The 19,676-nt window shown below is 38.6% G+C and overlaps 1 protein-coding gene across 1 annotated transcript in view; it reads left to right on the top strand.

The window, feature by feature from the left end:
* LOC127638703 (probable voltage-dependent N-type calcium channel subunit alpha-1B) overlaps nt 1-19,676 on the top strand; it is a 165,665-nt gene that overhangs the window by 74,736 nt on the left and 71,253 nt on the right. The window contains exons 7-8 of the mRNA XM_052120348.1: nt 1,270-1,373; nt 15,978-16,093. Of these exons, the coding sequence (XP_051976308.1) occupies nt 1,270-1,373; nt 15,978-16,093 (220 nt within the window). The remainder of the gene's footprint in view (nt 1-1,269; nt 1,374-15,977; nt 16,094-19,676) is intronic.

Genomic DNA, 19,676 nt, shown 5'->3' with positions numbered 1-19,676 from the left:
CGTGGTATATTTGCCACTTCGATGCCGCTTCTTTACAAATTAAATTTGCTCCAAATTAGCATATTTAATCACAATATATTTCACAGCGAGGTGGCCTCCACATAGTCGATGTCCCATATGCAAGTAATATTAGGCTTATGTTCATTTGTTATGTTAGATGTTAGATGCTTTAGATGAAGTTTGGGTGATTCACCATTGTTTCAGGCAACGTGAGAATGAATTGAAACTGTTCTATGTCAAATAGGGTTCATCCAGTATTTAAAGAAAGAGCTGCATCATTTATGTTAAATTAATCACTAACATTCCTTTCAAAGCAGGGAGATGGCATTTGGCAAGATCTGCCAAAATACCCTTCACAGGCTCAGTTCAGGGTCAATTTGATTATATATTTTATATATATATATATATATATATATATATATATATATTTAAAGCTACTTGAGGAGAGACAAAGGGACAGAGGTAGGCATGACGAGCCTGTTGCCATAGAAACTGTTGTGTATGTGAGTGGAGGTAGATGGGGTTCAAGCAAAGATGGGTGTTAGGGAGATTGTAGTGCTGATCTCTGTTCAACTGCTGAATCAGCATTCTCTCAAATCCCTTCACAATTACAGACAATATGGGAGAGCAATTTGCAAACTAATAATAATATAAAATGACCCTTGGAGAAATCTCTCCATGCTCCCTGTTGAAAATACCAGCATTGCTGGACACCTTCTTATGTTGGGGTTGGGATACTGGTCTTCTTACCAGGCTTATGAACTTGCTTAACAAACAAACCTCCCTTGGTCAACCAGCTTCATTCAAAATATTTTTTATTTTTTTGCTGGTGTACAACATGGCTAGGCTGACCCAGAAATTAGACAGATTAATGTTGAAAATTCATGCTGGTCTAAGCTTGTCCATTCAGCAGGGCTTTCCATGCCTCTGAAATGCTTAGTGAATGGTCAATGTAATTCTCTTGTCTAAAAGGAGGTTCTTCACAAATTGTTGGCCAGTAGATTAAATTTCACATCCTTTTTAGTCTGAAAGGCCATGGGATCTCCAAGAAAAGCAATTAGGTGGGCAATAAGGAGTATAGCTGCACTGATATGGATGTGAGATCGTGAAATATGCTCTTAGTGGAACTGGTGTAAAGGATAGTTGTATTGGAAGTCCATGAACTGCCATTTAGATTTGATCTCTCATATGTTTTCATATTAATGTTTAATTCTCTGTTTCTCCCCTGCTCCTCCGTTTCTTCCTTCATTTCTTTTTCTCTCTTTGCAGGCCAACGATGCATCAGGGAACACCTGGAACTGGCTCTACTTCATCCCGCTCATCATCATAGGCTCTTTCTTCATGCTTAATCTGGTTCTGGGGGTGCTGTCAGGGTGAGTCTGGATCCATTGTGATCAAACAAATCTCATCTCCATCAAATCAAAATAAGAACTCTAGTTTTTACTCTTTTTACTCTACTCTTTTACTCTACTATTTACATATCACCTTTTTGATAAAAATCTAAATTGTAGGTTAAATTGAACATATAAGGGCAAATGTAGTCGTCATCTTTTAATTACATTTTTACCTTTGCTAATTAATTTGAAATGGTCATCAACATTTTTTTTACTGATAATATGAATATACCATTTTGTCTCTCAGTTAATATGATTTCATAAATTCTGGATGCGTAATAGTGATAAGAGTTTAGCAAAATGCTGTTTAAAATAGATGCAGTATAGCTTGTCACAATCACACTGCATAACATGGCAACTTTTCAGATGGATTTCAACTACCCATACGCCAATTCAACATAATCAACTTGTCAAGAATCCTAACATGTGCAGTGCTCATAACTTCTTAAAAATTACCTCAAGTGGTGTCCTTAAGTTACTAAAGATGGCAGTACTGAGGTCATGTCCACACTAAGAGGCCGTTCAGACCGAATGCGCTCTTGCTTTGAGAACGCTACCCACACTGCAATGATTGGAACAGAGCACAGGTGTCTCAAGATGTTTTTTATTTTTATTTTTAACTGGTCACGACCTCCAAAACACTTGGCATTCCTGTGCGAGATGCTGAAAAAAGGGATAGTTGGCATTTGAAAAATATCTCAGCTCAGTAGGTCCGACCGAAGTGGATGGTGATCTGACCTTTGAAGCTCCAAAAATCACAGACAGCCAGCATAAACTTCATCCATATGACTTCGGTTAAATTAATGCTTTCTAAAGTGAAGCGATCACTTTTGGTTGAAAATATCAATATTTAAGTACTTTTTAATCATTTAAATAATCATTTAATATTTCACGTCAAGAGAGGGCTGAGTTCATGCGGTCTATCATGTGACGTATTCGTGTTGGCATGTTACGTACGTAATCTTACGTTTTTCTCTCGGTTGAGATATCTAGGATAAGCACACAAATGCACCAGTGTGAAAAACATACAGATACAAATACAGATTCAAACCAAACTACCAAAGCTTCTGTACAGCATTCCTCCTACTCAGTTGTAAACATTGCTGCTCTTCCAGGTGTGTTGCACATGTGTCAGTTCTCGCATGAACATGCCAACGTGATTAGGTTAAACGTGCATACTGGTGTCACTTTAGAAGACAATCATTTTACCACTGGAGTCGTATGGATGACGTTTATGCTGACTGTCTGAGATTATTGGAGCTTCAAAAGGTCTGATCCCCATCCACTTGCATTTTAAGGACCTACTGAGCCGATATATTTTTCTATTTTTCTTCAAATGTGTTCTGCAGAAAAAAGCCATACACGTCACACATGGTGTGTGGATACAGCATCATTCAAACAGAATAGTTTTTGCCACTGTAGAAATTCAGTATTCATAGTCAGTCACGATTAATTTAATCCCTAAATTAAAGTGTCCAATAACAGGACAGTTACTGAGATTAAGCGAGTAGTATTAAGTTGCTCATGTGATTCAATCATGGCAGCCTCAGTGAGGGGACCCTCTCAATGTAGTTTAAAACAGCTATCTTATGTTAGTACTCTTTTTATGTCTGAAAAATACTATCAATTTCTTAGAAATACTTTAAGTGAGAAAAACAAAACAAGTGCACCTTTAAAGCCTTTGAAGAGAACATTTAACTCGCATTTAGCACCACACAGTGGACATTTAATCTAGAAACTGGCACAATACATGTCATGAACGAACTAATGTAATTATTATTATTTTTTTTGCCACAGTCATGTTGTTTACATGAGATCAGGCTGGGCTTTACTTCCACTAAAAACTGCCCTTTAAAAATGCTCTCTAGTACCACATACTTTGGCAAATGATGTAATTAGAAAATGGTAATTAAAGCATATTAGTGTGGATCTGGCCTGAGATTGTTACAGATGGCAGTACTGAGATGACCATAAGAATGTATTTTAAAAATGAAATAGCAAATATAACATGTTTTTTGCAAAGCTTGTCATTTTGCCTCTCATACAAGGTGCTTCTTTGATCAATTAATGTATTCACAATTTACACAATCATTTCATAAGCTTTTAATTTAGTTATATGTTCAGCCATTCTACTCCTATCTCAGCAGAGACAGATGCATATATTGGCTGCAAGCATACAGTACATATAGACAATTTGAAGCCAATACAAAGCCTACAGTAACTATTGCATGGATTGCATCTATTTCGGATGCAAACAAATAACAATCTTTTAAAATTATGCAAGGGATGCATAATACAGTATAGCTGTTTGGTAGGCACTTTTGAAACAAATGGGCCTTCCTATAGCATTAAAAGCCCCAATAAAATAATTTGTCCTACAGGTTGATATCATTCATCTATAGCCTATGCATATACAGAGTAGAAACAATGTTAAGTGCAGTAGAGACCTGCTTCTGAATTTGATTATGAAGCTGTATTTTGCCAATGCAGTGTTGGCCCGAATTCGATTTTTCCTCCATCACTTGTGATTAGAACCAAGAGCTACAAACACTCTCTGTAAAATGAGTTTAAATCACACACACACACACACAGACACACAAAGCATCTTTATTTTTCCCTTATGCTTAATCGATTTTGCTCTGTCTTTCTGGATGCCTCTCTCTCTCTCTCTCTCTCTCTCTCTCTCTCTCATACCCACAAACAGGCCATTTTAATGGAAGGTCTCTGGATAAATGCTTTGTGGTGAACTCTAACTGCTGTTGGGATCTGAATTGATGATTTCCTGGAAATCAAATATAATGTTCACTCTATTTCACCAAATAGCCCTTCATGTTTATTCTGCTATCAGTGTGGCATAAGCTATTTATTGTTGCTCTTTTAGAATAACTCAAAACTCTGACAACTCTGCTTTTAGGGCTTAGATTATATACAGTACAATATGTTCCTAACATTCCTATCGCTTATCTAGGAGAGAATGGCACTCTTCTGTCCTCAGCCTGCGTTTTCGTACAGTGCTTTGGCAGAGAGCTAAACAAAAAAAAAAAAAAGGCTCCAGTAAAAGGTCATAGGCAAGATTCAAGTTCAAATTCACTTTACGGTGACCATTTTGTGAATCTGTAACAAATTAATAAAGATATTGTAAAGATCTTGTCTCTTACAGAGTTATAGAATTAGTGCACACAACACAAAATTCAAAACAGTGTAAGATGCTGTTAAGTGTAAGATGCAATTAAAACAAAATGACCTTTACACAATTTCGAATATGGCCATGTTAAAATACATTACACTTTGTTAATCTAGCATCAGGATTATATTCCTCGAATTCCATGTTCAAAATGTAACTTGGAAACAGTTATTAAAACAAATACATAAATTGTCAAAATTCACAATCTCAGATAATCATATGAATAAAGTATTTATGGATTATGCTTTCTCAAGAGCAAAAACAAGCAGAATGTAGGTGAATACACTTCTGTGCTCTTCCACAATGTGGACTGACAGACAAGATGGCTACTATACTGATACAGGTGGTAGAATTCTTAGAGTGGCCACTAGGTGTCAGTATTGACCAAATAAACTGTTGCCATAACTAGGGCCAGAACACTCCCCACCTGACATTATACAATGTCACAACAAACCTAACAAACAACAGTAACAGATGTGGGGGATTTAAACTTGTCAGGTTACCATTTTAATATGTATCTTTTAACCAGGAGGACAAAATGGCCAGTCAATTATTTTCTCTTTGCCATCCTTCATAAGCACAACATATTAATTCTGCAGGCTGGGTTTAACTGTGCGCCACTTGCAACATCCTTGAAGTCCACTCAAATATTATTTCTTCCATCTCCCAGAAAAAAAAACTGGCTAAATACTGAACCTGGCACCACTGTGCTCTGCAGAGATCATGGTATTCAAATTGCCCAGTTGGAACTGTGGTGTTCCAACCATTTGAGTGAGCAACATGGCTGGGGTGATTATCACAGGTGGACATACAAACAAATATGACCACCAATCTCTTCGCCTCTGCTTGACAGCCTCATGTTTTTATAACTGTGAATGGCCATGGACTGAAGACATCCAGTCCCACATATGTAAAGGGAGTTTCTATGCATAGTCTGTCAGCTGGAAAATCTACCATGATCTGTTCTTCTTGTTTGCCTCTCAATTTGAGACAGAGGACACTGTTGAAGATGGTGCTGCGGACTGATCTTTTTCCCCCAGAAATCAAATAGCCAGCTGCCCTGACTGCTCCTTCCTTGAGGTGACGGCCTTGTTGACATACCTTTAAGGACTGTATGCTGTTCTTCAGACGGTAGTTGAGCTTTCACTAACTGACCTCGCTGAACCCTCGCTGAGTCCGTCTGTGTCAATAAATGGACAAAGTTTGCTGAGAGGACTTGACTTGTGGACAATTTGCTTAGACCTCTCTCTGGTCAGAGCGAATGACTGTGGCCCTAGCCTGCTTTAGCTGCTCTGACATTTTCTGTCTGCTGCCTAAAAGACTTGGAAATGTGTTGCAATTGTGAAAAGGCCTTAGAGAACTCAATCTTGAGAAACTTTGGAATCTTGAACTTATAAGTTTGTTTTATGATGGATTAGTAAGGCAGGTCATACACTCTGGACAAAGGTCTACATCTGTTTCAGGGCTGACAAGGGTGTAAGTTTAATTATTGTGATAAGTTTGGCTCAAGTCTGTAAGGAATGGAGGACTTGTAAGCCATGATGACAAAACCTGGTGCTCGGTGGGCAGCCCTCTAGTGGCAGCATCAGCTAGGTTGAGAGTTGCCAAAAATTTCCACTGATGTGGTTGTGTAGAGTGTTTGACATGCTGTACATGGTTATGAAAACAGAAGCATCTTGTCGAAGATATATCCAAACACCACCTTAGAGTCAGTGTAGAATTTCACATAATCCATCATTGCATCAGTTTGTTCTTGATGTAATTCAGCTACATCCACTGCCAGTACAGACACACTCAGCTCAAGCAAAGGGAGATTGATGTCTAGTTTGGGGGCAAGCCTTGCCCTGCCGAAAAGGAAACCGACCTCACTGTGTGACCATCTGCATTAGTAACTTTCAGGTAAGCTACTGCACATTCAGCCTTGGAAGCATAAAAAATAATGATCTCTTATGTGCGGCAGACAATGAAGCAGAGGTATACATCCTTGGAATTTGCCATTCTTCAGATGTCTTTCCACTTCTGCCATCGATATGGTTTCTCCTTAGGCAGGGAGGCATTCCAGTCATCTGCACCTCCAGAGAGGTTTCTCAGTATGGAGCGACCCTCAATGCTTACAGATACTATGAATCCAAGAGGACTGTACAAGCTGTTGATGGTTGATAGCACTCACTGCTTAGTGTAAGACTTCTTACTGATGGATACTTGAAATACAAACATGTCTGTTGACAGGTCCCAGTCCAATCCTAGGCTTCGTTTAATGGGTGGTAACCTTTGTCCAAGGTCAAGGCCCTGCAATTTGGTTGCGAGATCCACATTTGGAAAGGTCCTTGTGATGACAGGACTGTTGGATGAGATTTTGTGAAGGCGGAGATTGGACTTTGCGAGCATCTGCTGTGCAGAACATTAATGGCCTCGGTTTCAGAGCTGAATGATTTCAGTCCATCATCCACGTAGAAATGTCTCTCGATGAACAGCCTGGCATTGCTTCCATACTCTTCTTCTTCTATAGCTGTTCTCTTGAGCTCATATACAGCAACTAGTGGTGTGGGAGAATTGCCTAAGAGGTGAACCCTAATACAGTATTCAACAATGTCCCCATCAAGATTAAAAAATGCACAATGATCTTGTTTGACCAGAAAGCTGTGAAGCATTTGCTCGACGTCTGCCATCAATGTGCAAGTTTCAGATCCAAAGCAGATGAGCCCACCTTTCAAGCTGCTGTTCAAATCTGGGCCCTTGAAGAGTACCTGATTGAGGGTTGTATTGTGACTCTGGGCATTTGAATCAAATACTATTCAGATTTTTCATGATTTTTGGGTGACACACCAAAAATTGTGAGGTGCCAAAATTATTTATTGTTCTCAAGAGGGGGGCAATCCCTGCATGTCCCTTTTTGAAAATTATCTCCATGAATTCTAAATAGTAGTCTTTCATCTTTCTCGGAGTATGACGAAGGGAAAAAAGATGACTAACAATCTTCTCTCTATTGTTGGGCAAACGCCTTATGGAACAGCAAAACGGGAGTGGAGCCACCCAACTGTTTGCCTCATCTTTGGATAATGAATTGTCCATAATGTCCAGGAAAGACTAATTTTCACCTGAGAGGGCAATCATATTGTTTTCGTTAGTCTGTTTGAAAATGTGCTTCCCAATGTCATGTGAATGTTTTCTACTTCCCATGACGAGTCTGGGCTCTTTAGCACAGATGCTGCTCTTGCAAGGTGTGAGAAAGCTGAGCCTACCTTTCTCAAGCACGCTGGTTTTAAAAGTGCTCGCCATGGGTTTATGGGCTCTGCTAAAGTACACATCTCCTACAAGTACCCATCCTAGATTGAGGCATTGGGCATATGGAGCATTTTGAGGCCAATTGCACTGACTGCGAACCTTTCAGGAGTGGGAATGTCTATTCTGTTGTCAATGATTGAATTGCACTACGAGTATCGGAAGCACCATGGATACTTTGCCATCTAAGGCCTTGAACAACTGGCCCCTAGCACCCCCTTGCTGTTCGTAAAATGCGATGAATGGGGCGACATGTTGGCTGTAAGTAAGGCTGGGCGATATGGACAAAATTGTTATAGCGATAATCTTTTTTTACATAGTTTGATATCGATATTTATCACGATATACATTTACACATTGCACTTTTTTTATTTATTTCAAAGTTGACGGAAGAAAAGAAAAAAACAAAATTCTAAACAGTCAAAATAGTCTCTACAAAACTGCACAGGGGGTCCAGAGACGGCCAAAGCAGTGGGGTCTGCAGGATCTTTTGCCAAAATATTAAAATATTTATAGTTTATCAATTGAAAATTAATGTTAAAAGATCATCTGTTTGTTCTGAAGCATAGTGACAGCAGTCCAGTATTTGTTGGAATATTTTTACATTAAAATGAAAAGTTTTTTATATTTTTTTTAGATTCAGATACCCAAGTATGGGGGCATAGAAGCCCCTGTGACTGTGGAATGATGCTGAATGTGGGTTCAGGAGCGTTCAGAGATACAATTTAGAAAACATGTTTTTGTTTTTTTTATTAAAAAAGTTCATTAAAGTGAGAGACTAGTCTACCAACTAGTAATTTTAGTCTTTCTTTATCCATTCCAGACATCTAATTCATTTTCACAAAATTAGAACAGAAATCGATTTGTTTATTATTAAAGTCTTGTAACATGCTGATAAATAAAAATACATTTAGAAAGGGAAAACTTTATGGTTCAAAAGGTGCATGAAAGGCGCTTCATGTCTACACACATGCAGGGAAAAGAGGAAACGCGTGCAGAGCGGGACAGGTCAGAAATGATGCATGTTTGGTGCTAGAGAACAATATTCAAGATTACAGCACAGAAAGATCAGAGCTGTTGTCCACATCACTGTTGTTCTGTCGTGCTCTTCACTAGAGACGATGAGAGGGCGAAACCATTGTCATGAAGTCTTGCGGTGTGGATGGAATCAATCCAGTGTCCAACGTAGCCTAATCGTTCATACAAACAAACTCCCAAAAGACAGATACTAGAACAGAATTTGAATGATGATTGGATGCTAGATATGTACTTGTTCATCTCATGTAGATAATCTAATGCGTGCAAATACTTTGGCTGGTGTTCCTATGAAGGCATCTTTACACCCATACCTAAACTCTACCAAAGGCATAAGAACTAGAGAACAACAAGTCATGGATGAGACTGAAATAGCCTCAGAACGATCACAACAATGTGTTATAGGTTTAACACTAAAACTACCAAGGCAGTCATTTTGACAGTTTAAATTATGCAATGTAATAACTTTGTTGAAATAAAACCCATATAACCATAGGACCCTGACTTTTCTTAAATATGTGTATATTTTATTCTAACATTGTTATATTATAAAAATATAAAACAAGAGTTCTGAGTATTTCTACCTTGAATGGCCACAACGGTCATTATAGCCGGTGTATCATTTCAGCGTTTGCTACTTTTTACCGGCGTTGAAAATGCGTGTCACTGTTGCCTAGCAACCATTTTTTTCTAGTTGTTTTTATATGCTATTGCTAAGCTAAAACTTGAAATGTCAGCAAGAAAGATACTAACTGCCACAGAGGCTTTAGCCTTGCTTCAGAGCCTTGACGATGCAGAGTCTGATGGAGGAGCAGATTGTGTTAGTGATGTCTCTTGGTCTCTTGATGGTTCATCTGACAAGGACTCTGAGAGTGATTCAGAGATAATGCCGGTTTGTAAAAAAAAGCCGGGTGGATGGCGGAAGTTAGAGATTACCTGTGTTGACTAAGTAATCAATCAGTGAATGATGTGTGGTGTTTGCCCCCAAAATAACCAGATGCCTTGTTCAAGTGAGCCCACTTATAGGAGAATGCGTTAATGAAAATATCATGCTGTAAAATCATAATGATGATTTTACAGTATGATATTTTCATTATAATTTTGCAGAATTATATTTTTGCTCACTGTAAAACAAATATTGCTTTCTAAATCTGTTATTTTTGCCGCAGTTTAGCGAATTTGCATATTCTTTATTAACTGTTTTGGCCATTTTGGGTTAGGCCTATGTCTCCATAAAGGTTTTTACTATGCATTGAAATGCATATTGTTGATGTTTTTAGAAGTTATAATATCCTAATATTTGTTTTTATTTTACAAAGAGAATAATAGAATATAATCAAATTTGTATCTGTAATTAGCTACAAGGCAGGTTCTATGGTTATTGATTAACTAATCAATTTTCACATTCATTAGAATTTCAATTTTGTGTCCTGATATTTATTATTACCTTTCCTAATGTGGCGTCACAGAGTGGGGGAGGGGATATTATTAATGATAAAGAGGGTAAAAGATACAAGGGTTAAGGGCCAAAGTCTCCCAGCACTGTCAGGATATGCGGGCCCAACCCAAGTACCCCAGTAATTAATAAAGACAAACCCGCTAAACACAGACTACGCCACCTTGGGAGTTTCACCCAAGAAAACAACAACCCAATAAGGGCACACATTTCCGTTCCCACAGAGATAGAGCAGAGACATGAATATACAAAAATACTTTATATTAAGATTTAATAATATCTAAAAACATACCAACCCTTATCCAAATGCAGCCACAGCCAAACACTAGACCCGTACAGCTCCGATGTTTACTGCGAGGGAAAATCTGTCAGTGTCCGAATTTACAACAGCCGGCCACCAGTCAACATGCTTCCAAAGACCCAACGGAAACCTTATATATACACACAAACACACACACACACAACCTCACCTGGTTAGGTGATTAACATTACGCATGTCCGGGGGCATGGCCAAATCAAACGGACACAACTATTCAGGTTACACTAACATAACAGATCCATTTATTCATTGATTTTGATTCCAGTGGTGGCTGCATAGGATTGTTTCTGATTCATGTGATCAAAATCTTTCCAATAACTCCAGTGTGTTCTAAAATCCAAAAGTTAAATATATTGATAAAAAGATAGATGCAATCATTTCCAAAATCCACAACATGTTTTTATCTAACTAAATATTCTGCTTCAATCCATGTTTGTTGGCATTTAGACTTTCAAAAGCAACATTTTCACCGTGCTTGCTGGACAGGTGAGGCACGCATCTTCCGGGGCAGTCCAGCAGCTCTTAGACTATTATACATTACAAAAAAAATTGTATCATGTAGGCCTATCTGCGTTCGCTTGGTGCTCCATTTAATCCATATTATTCTATTTTATTCAAATTGAGGATTTTTTGAGGATTAAATTTTTTTTTTGGTGTTATGTCAAATTATGACAACAGACATTAGAAGCCTAATTCTTTAACCTCAATAGAAGCTTCAAATGTAAATATGACATGACAAAAATGACATTCGGTACAGTGTAGTATGAATGGTCAGAATGAACGCTATGGCCATTCTAGTAGTTCTAGAATTCCAGTAGTTCCAGTGTTAGAGTATTACAATAAAAAAGGAGACCAAATGATAAAGACTGGAATGTATATTTTGACATTCAACAAACCTCAATTACCTGAATGGATCGGTTGACATATACATCCCTAACCCCCCCAAGATGCTTCAGTTGTCAGAGGTTTGGCCATGGCTCTGCTGGATGTAAGAACAATCCTGTTACAAATACAGAGAGGACGGGCATGATGAAACATGTTTAAAACCATCAAAATGCCGAAGTTGCTTATCATGCTTGATCACGCGGCGATCTTTATTACCTTTCCTTGTCATCCATGTCAGAGTTGAAGTAGATGAATTTTCACAAAATAACAAATCTATTTGTGTATTGTTAAAGGTTCATAAAATTCTGATTAATAAAAGCTAAATTTAGAAAGGAAAAAACATGGTCTAAAAGGTGCTTTGGAACCACGTTAACTTATGCGGCGCCTCAAGCCTACTCACATGAAGGGAAAAAAGGAAACACATGCGGAACCGGACATAAATGAAGCATGTTTGGTACTAGAGAAAAATATTAAAGAATAAGCTGCAGAAAGATCAGAGCTGGCGTACACAGCACTGTTTTGTCACACTGCTTACTACAGATGATGAGATGAGAAGGCACAACTGTCATCATGAAGTCTTGTGGTCCAGATGGAATCAATCTAGGGTCTGGACTCAGACCGCAGTGACTGGCTTAGCTTAATCTAGCAAGGTAGCTAACGTTAGCAACTTCACACAGTCTGGGAAAGCAGAGGCGCTTGCATTTTTAGCAGCACACACACACTTGATTGTCTAGAAGTAGAACACAGGCTTATCATAGAAAATTACTCAAAAGTTTGATTGATGTAGCGGATTGTTTATCATGATAAATATCAAAATAATTGTATTGCCCGGTCCTAATTGACATCTTTGCTCTTTTGAAGAACACCTGTCGCCACTGTTAAGGACAGGAGCAAAAGTTAAAGCTTTTTTAGTGAATCAGTTGCAGAGTTGTGTAACAGACTATTTTGTAGTCTTATCTGGGAGGACAGATTTCTACAAGTTTCTTCACTAAAAGTGAAACAGCACCTGTGTTTCTGCACAAAATACACTCTTGCTGACACATGCAGCATTGCTTGTCATTTCGGTGTATCTGCCTCTGTGTGCGTTTTGCTTATCTGCAAGTGTGCACAAACTATTCAATATTTCTGTCTGGAGTTCTTTTATGAGATGGAGATGTTTTCATGCTGAGTTAGAAGTACAATGGATTGGAGTTGACATACTGCATTGCATTGACTGTGTGAGCATTTGCATTAATATATGTAAAAGAGACAGCGAGGGTCTGCTGCAGATTTTGCGCATGCACACGCACACGCGACACACGCACGCGACGCACGCACGAGAAAAATCCTACTGAATAGTCCACCATGTACGTTTTTTTGGATCCTGGTTGCCAGAATGGGATGTGGGGCAGGACATGACTTTTTAACTCTCGTTTTTTCTTCTTTTCTTTAGATGTTCCTTGAGGTTCAACTATAATATTAGTAAAGGTTTTTGCACCCCCCCCAGTCAGACCCTCTGTCAGAAAAGCCCAGTTTTGGTACTGCTTCTAATTTAAGACATGGTAGTAAATAGCCACTATTATGACTGCCTCTCTGCTCTTGACCGATCTGCTCACTCATCGCCATCTCACTGCTCACCACTACTGGGCGGGGCTACAGAAGTGATCAGGTCAAGTAGGCCCTGTTCCAAATAGCACCCCTGACTAGCACCCCATCTGTCTGCACTCGGAGGAAGTCCACAAGGGGCATGAGTGATAAAAGTGGGCATTTGGGACAGACTTCAAGTAGACGACACATTGTTTTAAAAGTTTTTCATGTGCATGCAGTTTTACAAATTATTTGAAAAAGTCATGTAATTGATAGATATGGTAAAAGAACACATTAAACTCAATATTGAGTATTTGTTTTTATTAAATAGTTAAGCAACACTGACAATAAAGCATTAGACAATTTAATCAAGAACCTCTGAAAAACAAAGATCACATAACTACTGCAGCAACAAAACCCATCATTTCTATCTTAATAGAACAAATAAACATGGATTCAGACACATGGATGGTTACAGGCTGGTGCTTAAAACTAATGTACAGATTGAAAAAAAAAATCCCTTTTTTAGGACACTTTTTTAAAAGAATTTTATAAAAATCCAAATAACTTTACAGATCTTTATTGTAAAGTGTTTAAACAATGTTTTCCATGCTTGTTCAATGAACCATAAACAATTAATGAACATGCACCTGTGGAATAGTTGTTAAGGCACCTGTGGAATGGTCGTTAAGACACCAATTGCTAAGGACTGTACTCTGGAGCAGGTTCTATTGGAGGTGGAGGATGCGTCATGGTCTGGGGTGGTGCGTCACAGCATCATCAGACTGAGCTATGTGTCATTGCAGGCAATCTCAACTCTGTGCGTTACAGGAAGACATCCTCCTCCCTCATGTGGTACCCTTCCTGCAGGGTCATCCTGACATAACAATGCCACCAGCCATACTGCTCCTTCTGTGCGCATGTTCCTGCAAGACAGGAATGTCAGTGTTCTGCCATGGCCAGCGAAGAGCCCGGATCTCAGCACGTCTGGGACCTGTTGGATTGGAGGGTGAGGGCTAGGGCCATTCCCCCCACAAATGTCCAGGAACTTGCAAGTGCCTAGGTGGAAGAGTGGGGTAACATCTCACAGTAAGAACTGGCAAATCTGGTGCAGTCCTTGAGGAGGAGATGCACTGCAGTACTTAACGCAGCTGGTGACCACACCAGATACTGACAGTTACTTTTGATATTAGTTTTTTTTTTTAGCTCTCTGTTAATGAATAAGGTGTGCATTAAGGCCAAAATATACTTGGGGAGTGAGTGTTGTGGAGTGCTCAGCACATAGTGTGTGTAATAATGCGCCACCTATATTTTCTTGACTCGCATACTCGGTCACAAAGCAGTTGTAGTGCACATGCCTCGAATGCGTTCCTATTCGAACTGACCCCCCACTGGGTGGGGCCAAGGATGTGATGTAAAATAGGCGTTGATGTTTTTGCTGTAGAGGTGGTCATGAATTAATGAGTACCCTTGTGTATACAGATGTAGGAGGCATCGTTTGGCAGCTTGGTTTCAATAAATGCTTTTATTACATTGGGATTAAGTTTTGAAATTTAAAGAATGTTTTTATAGTACCTCTTATATAGGGTGACCGGATTCCTGCTTGTGGAAAACGGGACAGCCCCCTCCCAGAAAAAATGAAATTGATGCATCCTTACCTAGGCGCAGATCAATGCAAAGTAGAGGGTGCATCCGTAACTGTCGTCACCTTGTACTTTTCGCTGGCAGCAATTTTTCTTTCAATGTTTAGCATAAAATGCAGAGCAGTTCATTCCAAAATGAATATGTACAAAAAGCATTGCATTCATGACTGTTACACTGACTCGAGATTTATTCGATGTCAGTGCTGCGTTCATTAATAGAACACATGCTCCACAGATCCAGATGTCCCAGGCAGGCATAAAACAAACTCCACGAGGTCTTATTCTCCAGTTGATGAAAAACACCTGTCCAACTCTCAGACATGGTCGTCTTGTTCGTGTTCCAATTGAGCGACAATGTATTTTGCGCAAGCCCACTCATCAAAGAGCGTGGTTTTGTCAATCAAACTGAGAATGGGGATTCTGGAGTAGAAATGTTTGAGGCTGCTCTGATCGTCTTTCCACTCTGGGATGTCAGTAGGGCCCACTCAAGTTCTTCTGTGTTCTCTAATTTTGGAGGTAATCCACAGATAATGAATAAAAGTTTCTCACTGCGCAAAATAAATCATCCGCTCACATGTCACCAGATGTAGAGCTCCAGCCTGTGTCTAGTGTGTGTGTGTGTGTGACAAGAGAGAGAGAGAGCGGGGTAGAATGCGAAATAAACCACACCACCACACAGGTGTACGCAATAAGCAATTATCCCCAGTCACCACTTCAAAATCGAACACTGCCACTGCTTAAGCAAAAGGAAGCAAGGAGGTCATAACATGCTCTTTATCTTGAATTAACTTTATTTTTCTTACACCATTGGCAAAAAGTTTTTCTTGATTTAAGCATAAATGTAACAAAATTGTGTAATGTTTATGCCTAAGCAAGACTTAATATTAATATATAACACTTATTTTGCATAATTATATTACAAATAAATTTGTTTTAATGATGTTTACATATTTTTTATGTAATAAAAGACAGAAATTCTGACTAAGAAAATAATTTTTGCTGTGTATAACCTGTGGTCTTTGAGTGGGGCATTTATTTTTGTAGTGTGTGCTTTAGGTGTATCACTGTATTATGAGATACACACATACTGTAAATGTTAACATAAACAATTATACTTACAAACACGTGCCATAGATCATTGCCCCACAGATGATTGTGTGCAGTACAGTTTGTTCATGTGTGTGTGTGTGTGTGTGTGTATGTATTCCTGCAGAGAGTTTGCAAAAGAGCGAGAGCGTGTGGAGAAAAGGCAGGAGTTCCTGAAGATGCGCAGACAGCAGCAGATTGAGAAAGAGCTGATTGGCTATCTGGAGTGGATCTGCAAGGCAGGTCAGTCTAACAGCCCAAGCAAACTCAAGTGTTCCTTTTGAAACAAGAAGTTTGGGTGGGACAGTTCACAGAGCTCATCCCTGTTATTTCAAACAGCCAAAATGCTTTTGTTTACATTATTGCCACGAACCATGATTTAATACTTGCTGGTTGCAGGTGGTATTAGGGGGAGGGAAATTCTCATTCTATAGAGCATTTAAATGGACAGAAATCTGAGTAGTACATGATTAGTCATCAATATTTTGGTCCATTAGGTTTCTTTAACCGCTAATAAGCAATTTCTTAGCCACCACTGAAAATAGTTAATCCCAGAGCTGAATTTAGAGGTATTCTTTTCTGTTCTTTTCTGTGGTAGCTGATGCTGCACTCCTGTCTGTTGCTTAATACTTCCTCTTGCCAGCAGCTCCATAGCAACCAAATAGCCTTCCACTGGCTTCACAAGCTGGTTCATGCCCTCAGTCTTCCTGTAACAGCTTTTTCATCAGCTGCTGTGCAGGGACCTGTGCAATGAATTTGATGGAGTGCTCTGTTGCTGTAGATTTGCATTGATCTGGAGCCCATTTGGTGATGTCTTCTCATATGCTTCTCAGCATCGGATTTAGAGAAGCATGATGTACAGTAAACCCTCATAAAAAAACTTAATCGGAAACAAAATGTATGACTTCTGATACAACAAGGTTTTTCCCAAAGGTTCAAGGCATTTTTTGCTCAGGATAAAAGTTGATGTAGATGGTGCATTTACAGTGGGGTTCAAAAGTTTGAGTACACTTAATTCTTTTAATTTAATACCATTTTGACAACAATTTGAATGAAAACTTACTTCTTAGTATCTGCTAAACAGAGGAATTTTCAAAGCACCACAGAAAGAATGGCTTACTTATAGTTGTTTCTGCATATTAAGCTGGGATATTCAAGTCAAGTCATTTTTATTTGTATAGCACTTTTCACAACACACATCGTTTCAAAGCAGCTTTACAGAAAATCATGCATTAACAGAAAATGAAGCTGTAATATCTATAAAGCCTTAGTCATCATTGTGAAGGTTGAATATATATGATTGTAAATTGTTTATACAATTTCATAATTAAATAATTAAATCATAATTGTATTTAGAACCCCAGTGAGCGAGCTGAAGGCGAATGTGGCAAGGAACGCAAAACTCCATAAGATGTAGATTTTATGAAGAAAAATAACCTGGGGAGAAACCAGACTCACTGTGTGGGCCAGTTCCCCTGTGGCTAACCAGCATGAATATAATGCCAAAATGTGTTATTTATCTGCAGTGCAGGTCATGGTTTAAAATAATAAAACTAAGTAAGTGTTAAGGGCCAGTGTTTATACAAAGATTTTGTATGAAATGTAAGATTAATGACTAATGTCTTTGAAGTTCAGCCTGCAGATGTTCACATTGATGCATTGTCCTTTGTTAATTGACCGATGAAGGGTTTTGTTGGCAAATAATTTAAGGTCTATGTATTCTATTTTAAGAGTGTATTCCATCATTAGACCAAAGTGAGGCAGGCAGAGATCAGTGAGGTGCATCGCAGTTCAACCAACAGGCCATTTCGGTGAGGTCTATCCTAAGTCCAAGGTTTAGGCAGTGGCATATGAAGTATCCCATGTCTTATGATTGGAGTTGGCATCATTTCATCCCCTGGCATCATCCCCTGAAGTCCATCGTAATAGATTGAAGTGATATCTGGCCGGCACAGGCTCCGTTTAGTCATCATCACTCAGAGACACAAAGCAGTGGACTCTGACACCAGGCATGAACGGAGGTGGATCTGGCCGGCTCTGAAATTAATTCTGAAGTTGAGACTGGGAAACAAATAGAATAATATTAGTGTAGATGCCATTAAATGTTTTGCAGAATTATAGAGCATGATAAATGTTTCTGGTTTGTTTCTTGTGCCGGCAGACCTAACTAAAGCAGCCTAATTGTGAGTTGATGGATAAATTAGGTGTATGCCTGTCTAAATAGATGAATCTTTAGTCTAGACTTAAACTGAGTGAGTGTATCTGCATCCCAAACAGTGTTAAGGAGACTATTCCATTGTTTAGGAGCAAAATAGGAAAGTGATATACCTCCTTTTGTGGATTTTTATATTCTATGAACTATTAACAGGCCAGAAATTTGCGATCCTAATGAACGTGATGGAATATAGCGTAGTAGAAGTACTGTGGAGATAGACCATTCAAAGCTTTGTACGTAGTTAACAAAATTTTTAAATAAATACGAAATTTAACAGGTAGCCAATGTAACGATGATAAAATTTGGCTAATATGATCATATTTCTTGGTTCTAGTCAGCACTCTGGCTGCTGCATTTTGAACCAATTTAAATGTATTTATTGAACTTGCAGGACATCCTCCCAGTAATGCATTACAATAATCTAGTCTTGAGGTCATGAAGGCATGAATTAGATTTTTGCCTTCAGCAACAGAGTGCATGTGTTGTAACTTGGCGGTGGAAGAATGCTGATCTACAAACATTAGAAATTTGATTTTCAAAGGACAGATTGGGATCAAATATAATACCCAAGTTCTTTCCTGTAGAAGACGATGTAACAGTGCATCCACCGAGAGTCAAATAATATTTTAGTGGCTTATTTTTAGAGGTTTTTGGCCCAATAATTAGTACCTCTGTTTTGTCAGAATTGATTAGAAGGAAATTTCTGGCCATCCAATCTTTGATTTAATTGAAACACTCTGCTAATTTGGAGAACTGTGAAATTTTGATGGGTTTGAAGAAATAAAAAGTTGGGTATTGTCAGCATAACAGTGGAAACTTATTCCACGATTCCTGATAATATCTCCCAGGGGAAGCATACTGTATATAAGGAGAAAAGCAGAGGCCCTAAACTGATCCCTGTGGCACTCCATATTTAAATTCTGTTTGATTTGACAATTCCTCACTTACACAGACGAAGTGGTAGCAGTCTGCTAAATAGGACCTAAATCATGCTAAAGTCCATAAATGCCAACATAATTCTCCAGCCTATTCAAGAGAATGTCGTGATCTATGGTGTCAAAGGCAGCACTAAGATCTAAAAGCACTAGAAGAGAAGTGCACCTGTGATCAGATGATAAGAGCAAGTCATTTGGAACTCTGATATCACAAAGCCCTGTCCTCAATCTGATAGAAAATGTGTGGGCAGAACTGAGAAAGTTTGTGAAAGAAAGGAGGCCTACAAACCTGAAAAGTTCTGTCTGGAGGAATTGGCCAAAATTTTAGCAACTTATTGTGAGAAGCTTGTGGAATGCTACCCAAAACATCCCAATACCCAAGTTAAACAATTTAAAGGCAATGCTAACAATAATACTAACGAAGTGTATGTACAATTCTGTTCTACTGGGAATGTGATGAAATAAATAAAACCTGAAATAAATAATTCTCTCTACTATTATTGTGACATTTCATATTCTTAAAATATTCATAAAGTAATCATCCTAACTGACCTAAGACAGACATTTAATCGACCTAATGACGATTAAATGTCAGGAATTGTGAAAAAGGTGTATGTAAACTTCTGACTTCAACTGTATCTTTAGTGGTCAAAAGAATAGTTCTACCTGAATGATA

Source organism: Xyrauchen texanus, chromosome 4, assembly GCF_025860055.1.
Source record: "Xyrauchen texanus isolate HMW12.3.18 chromosome 4, RBS_HiC_50CHRs, whole genome shotgun sequence".
Lineage (NCBI taxonomy): Eukaryota > Metazoa > Chordata > Actinopteri > Cypriniformes > Catostomidae > Xyrauchen > Xyrauchen texanus.
Note: the sequence above shows the minus strand (reverse complement) of the source record. Positions and strands in the feature narration are given on the sequence as shown.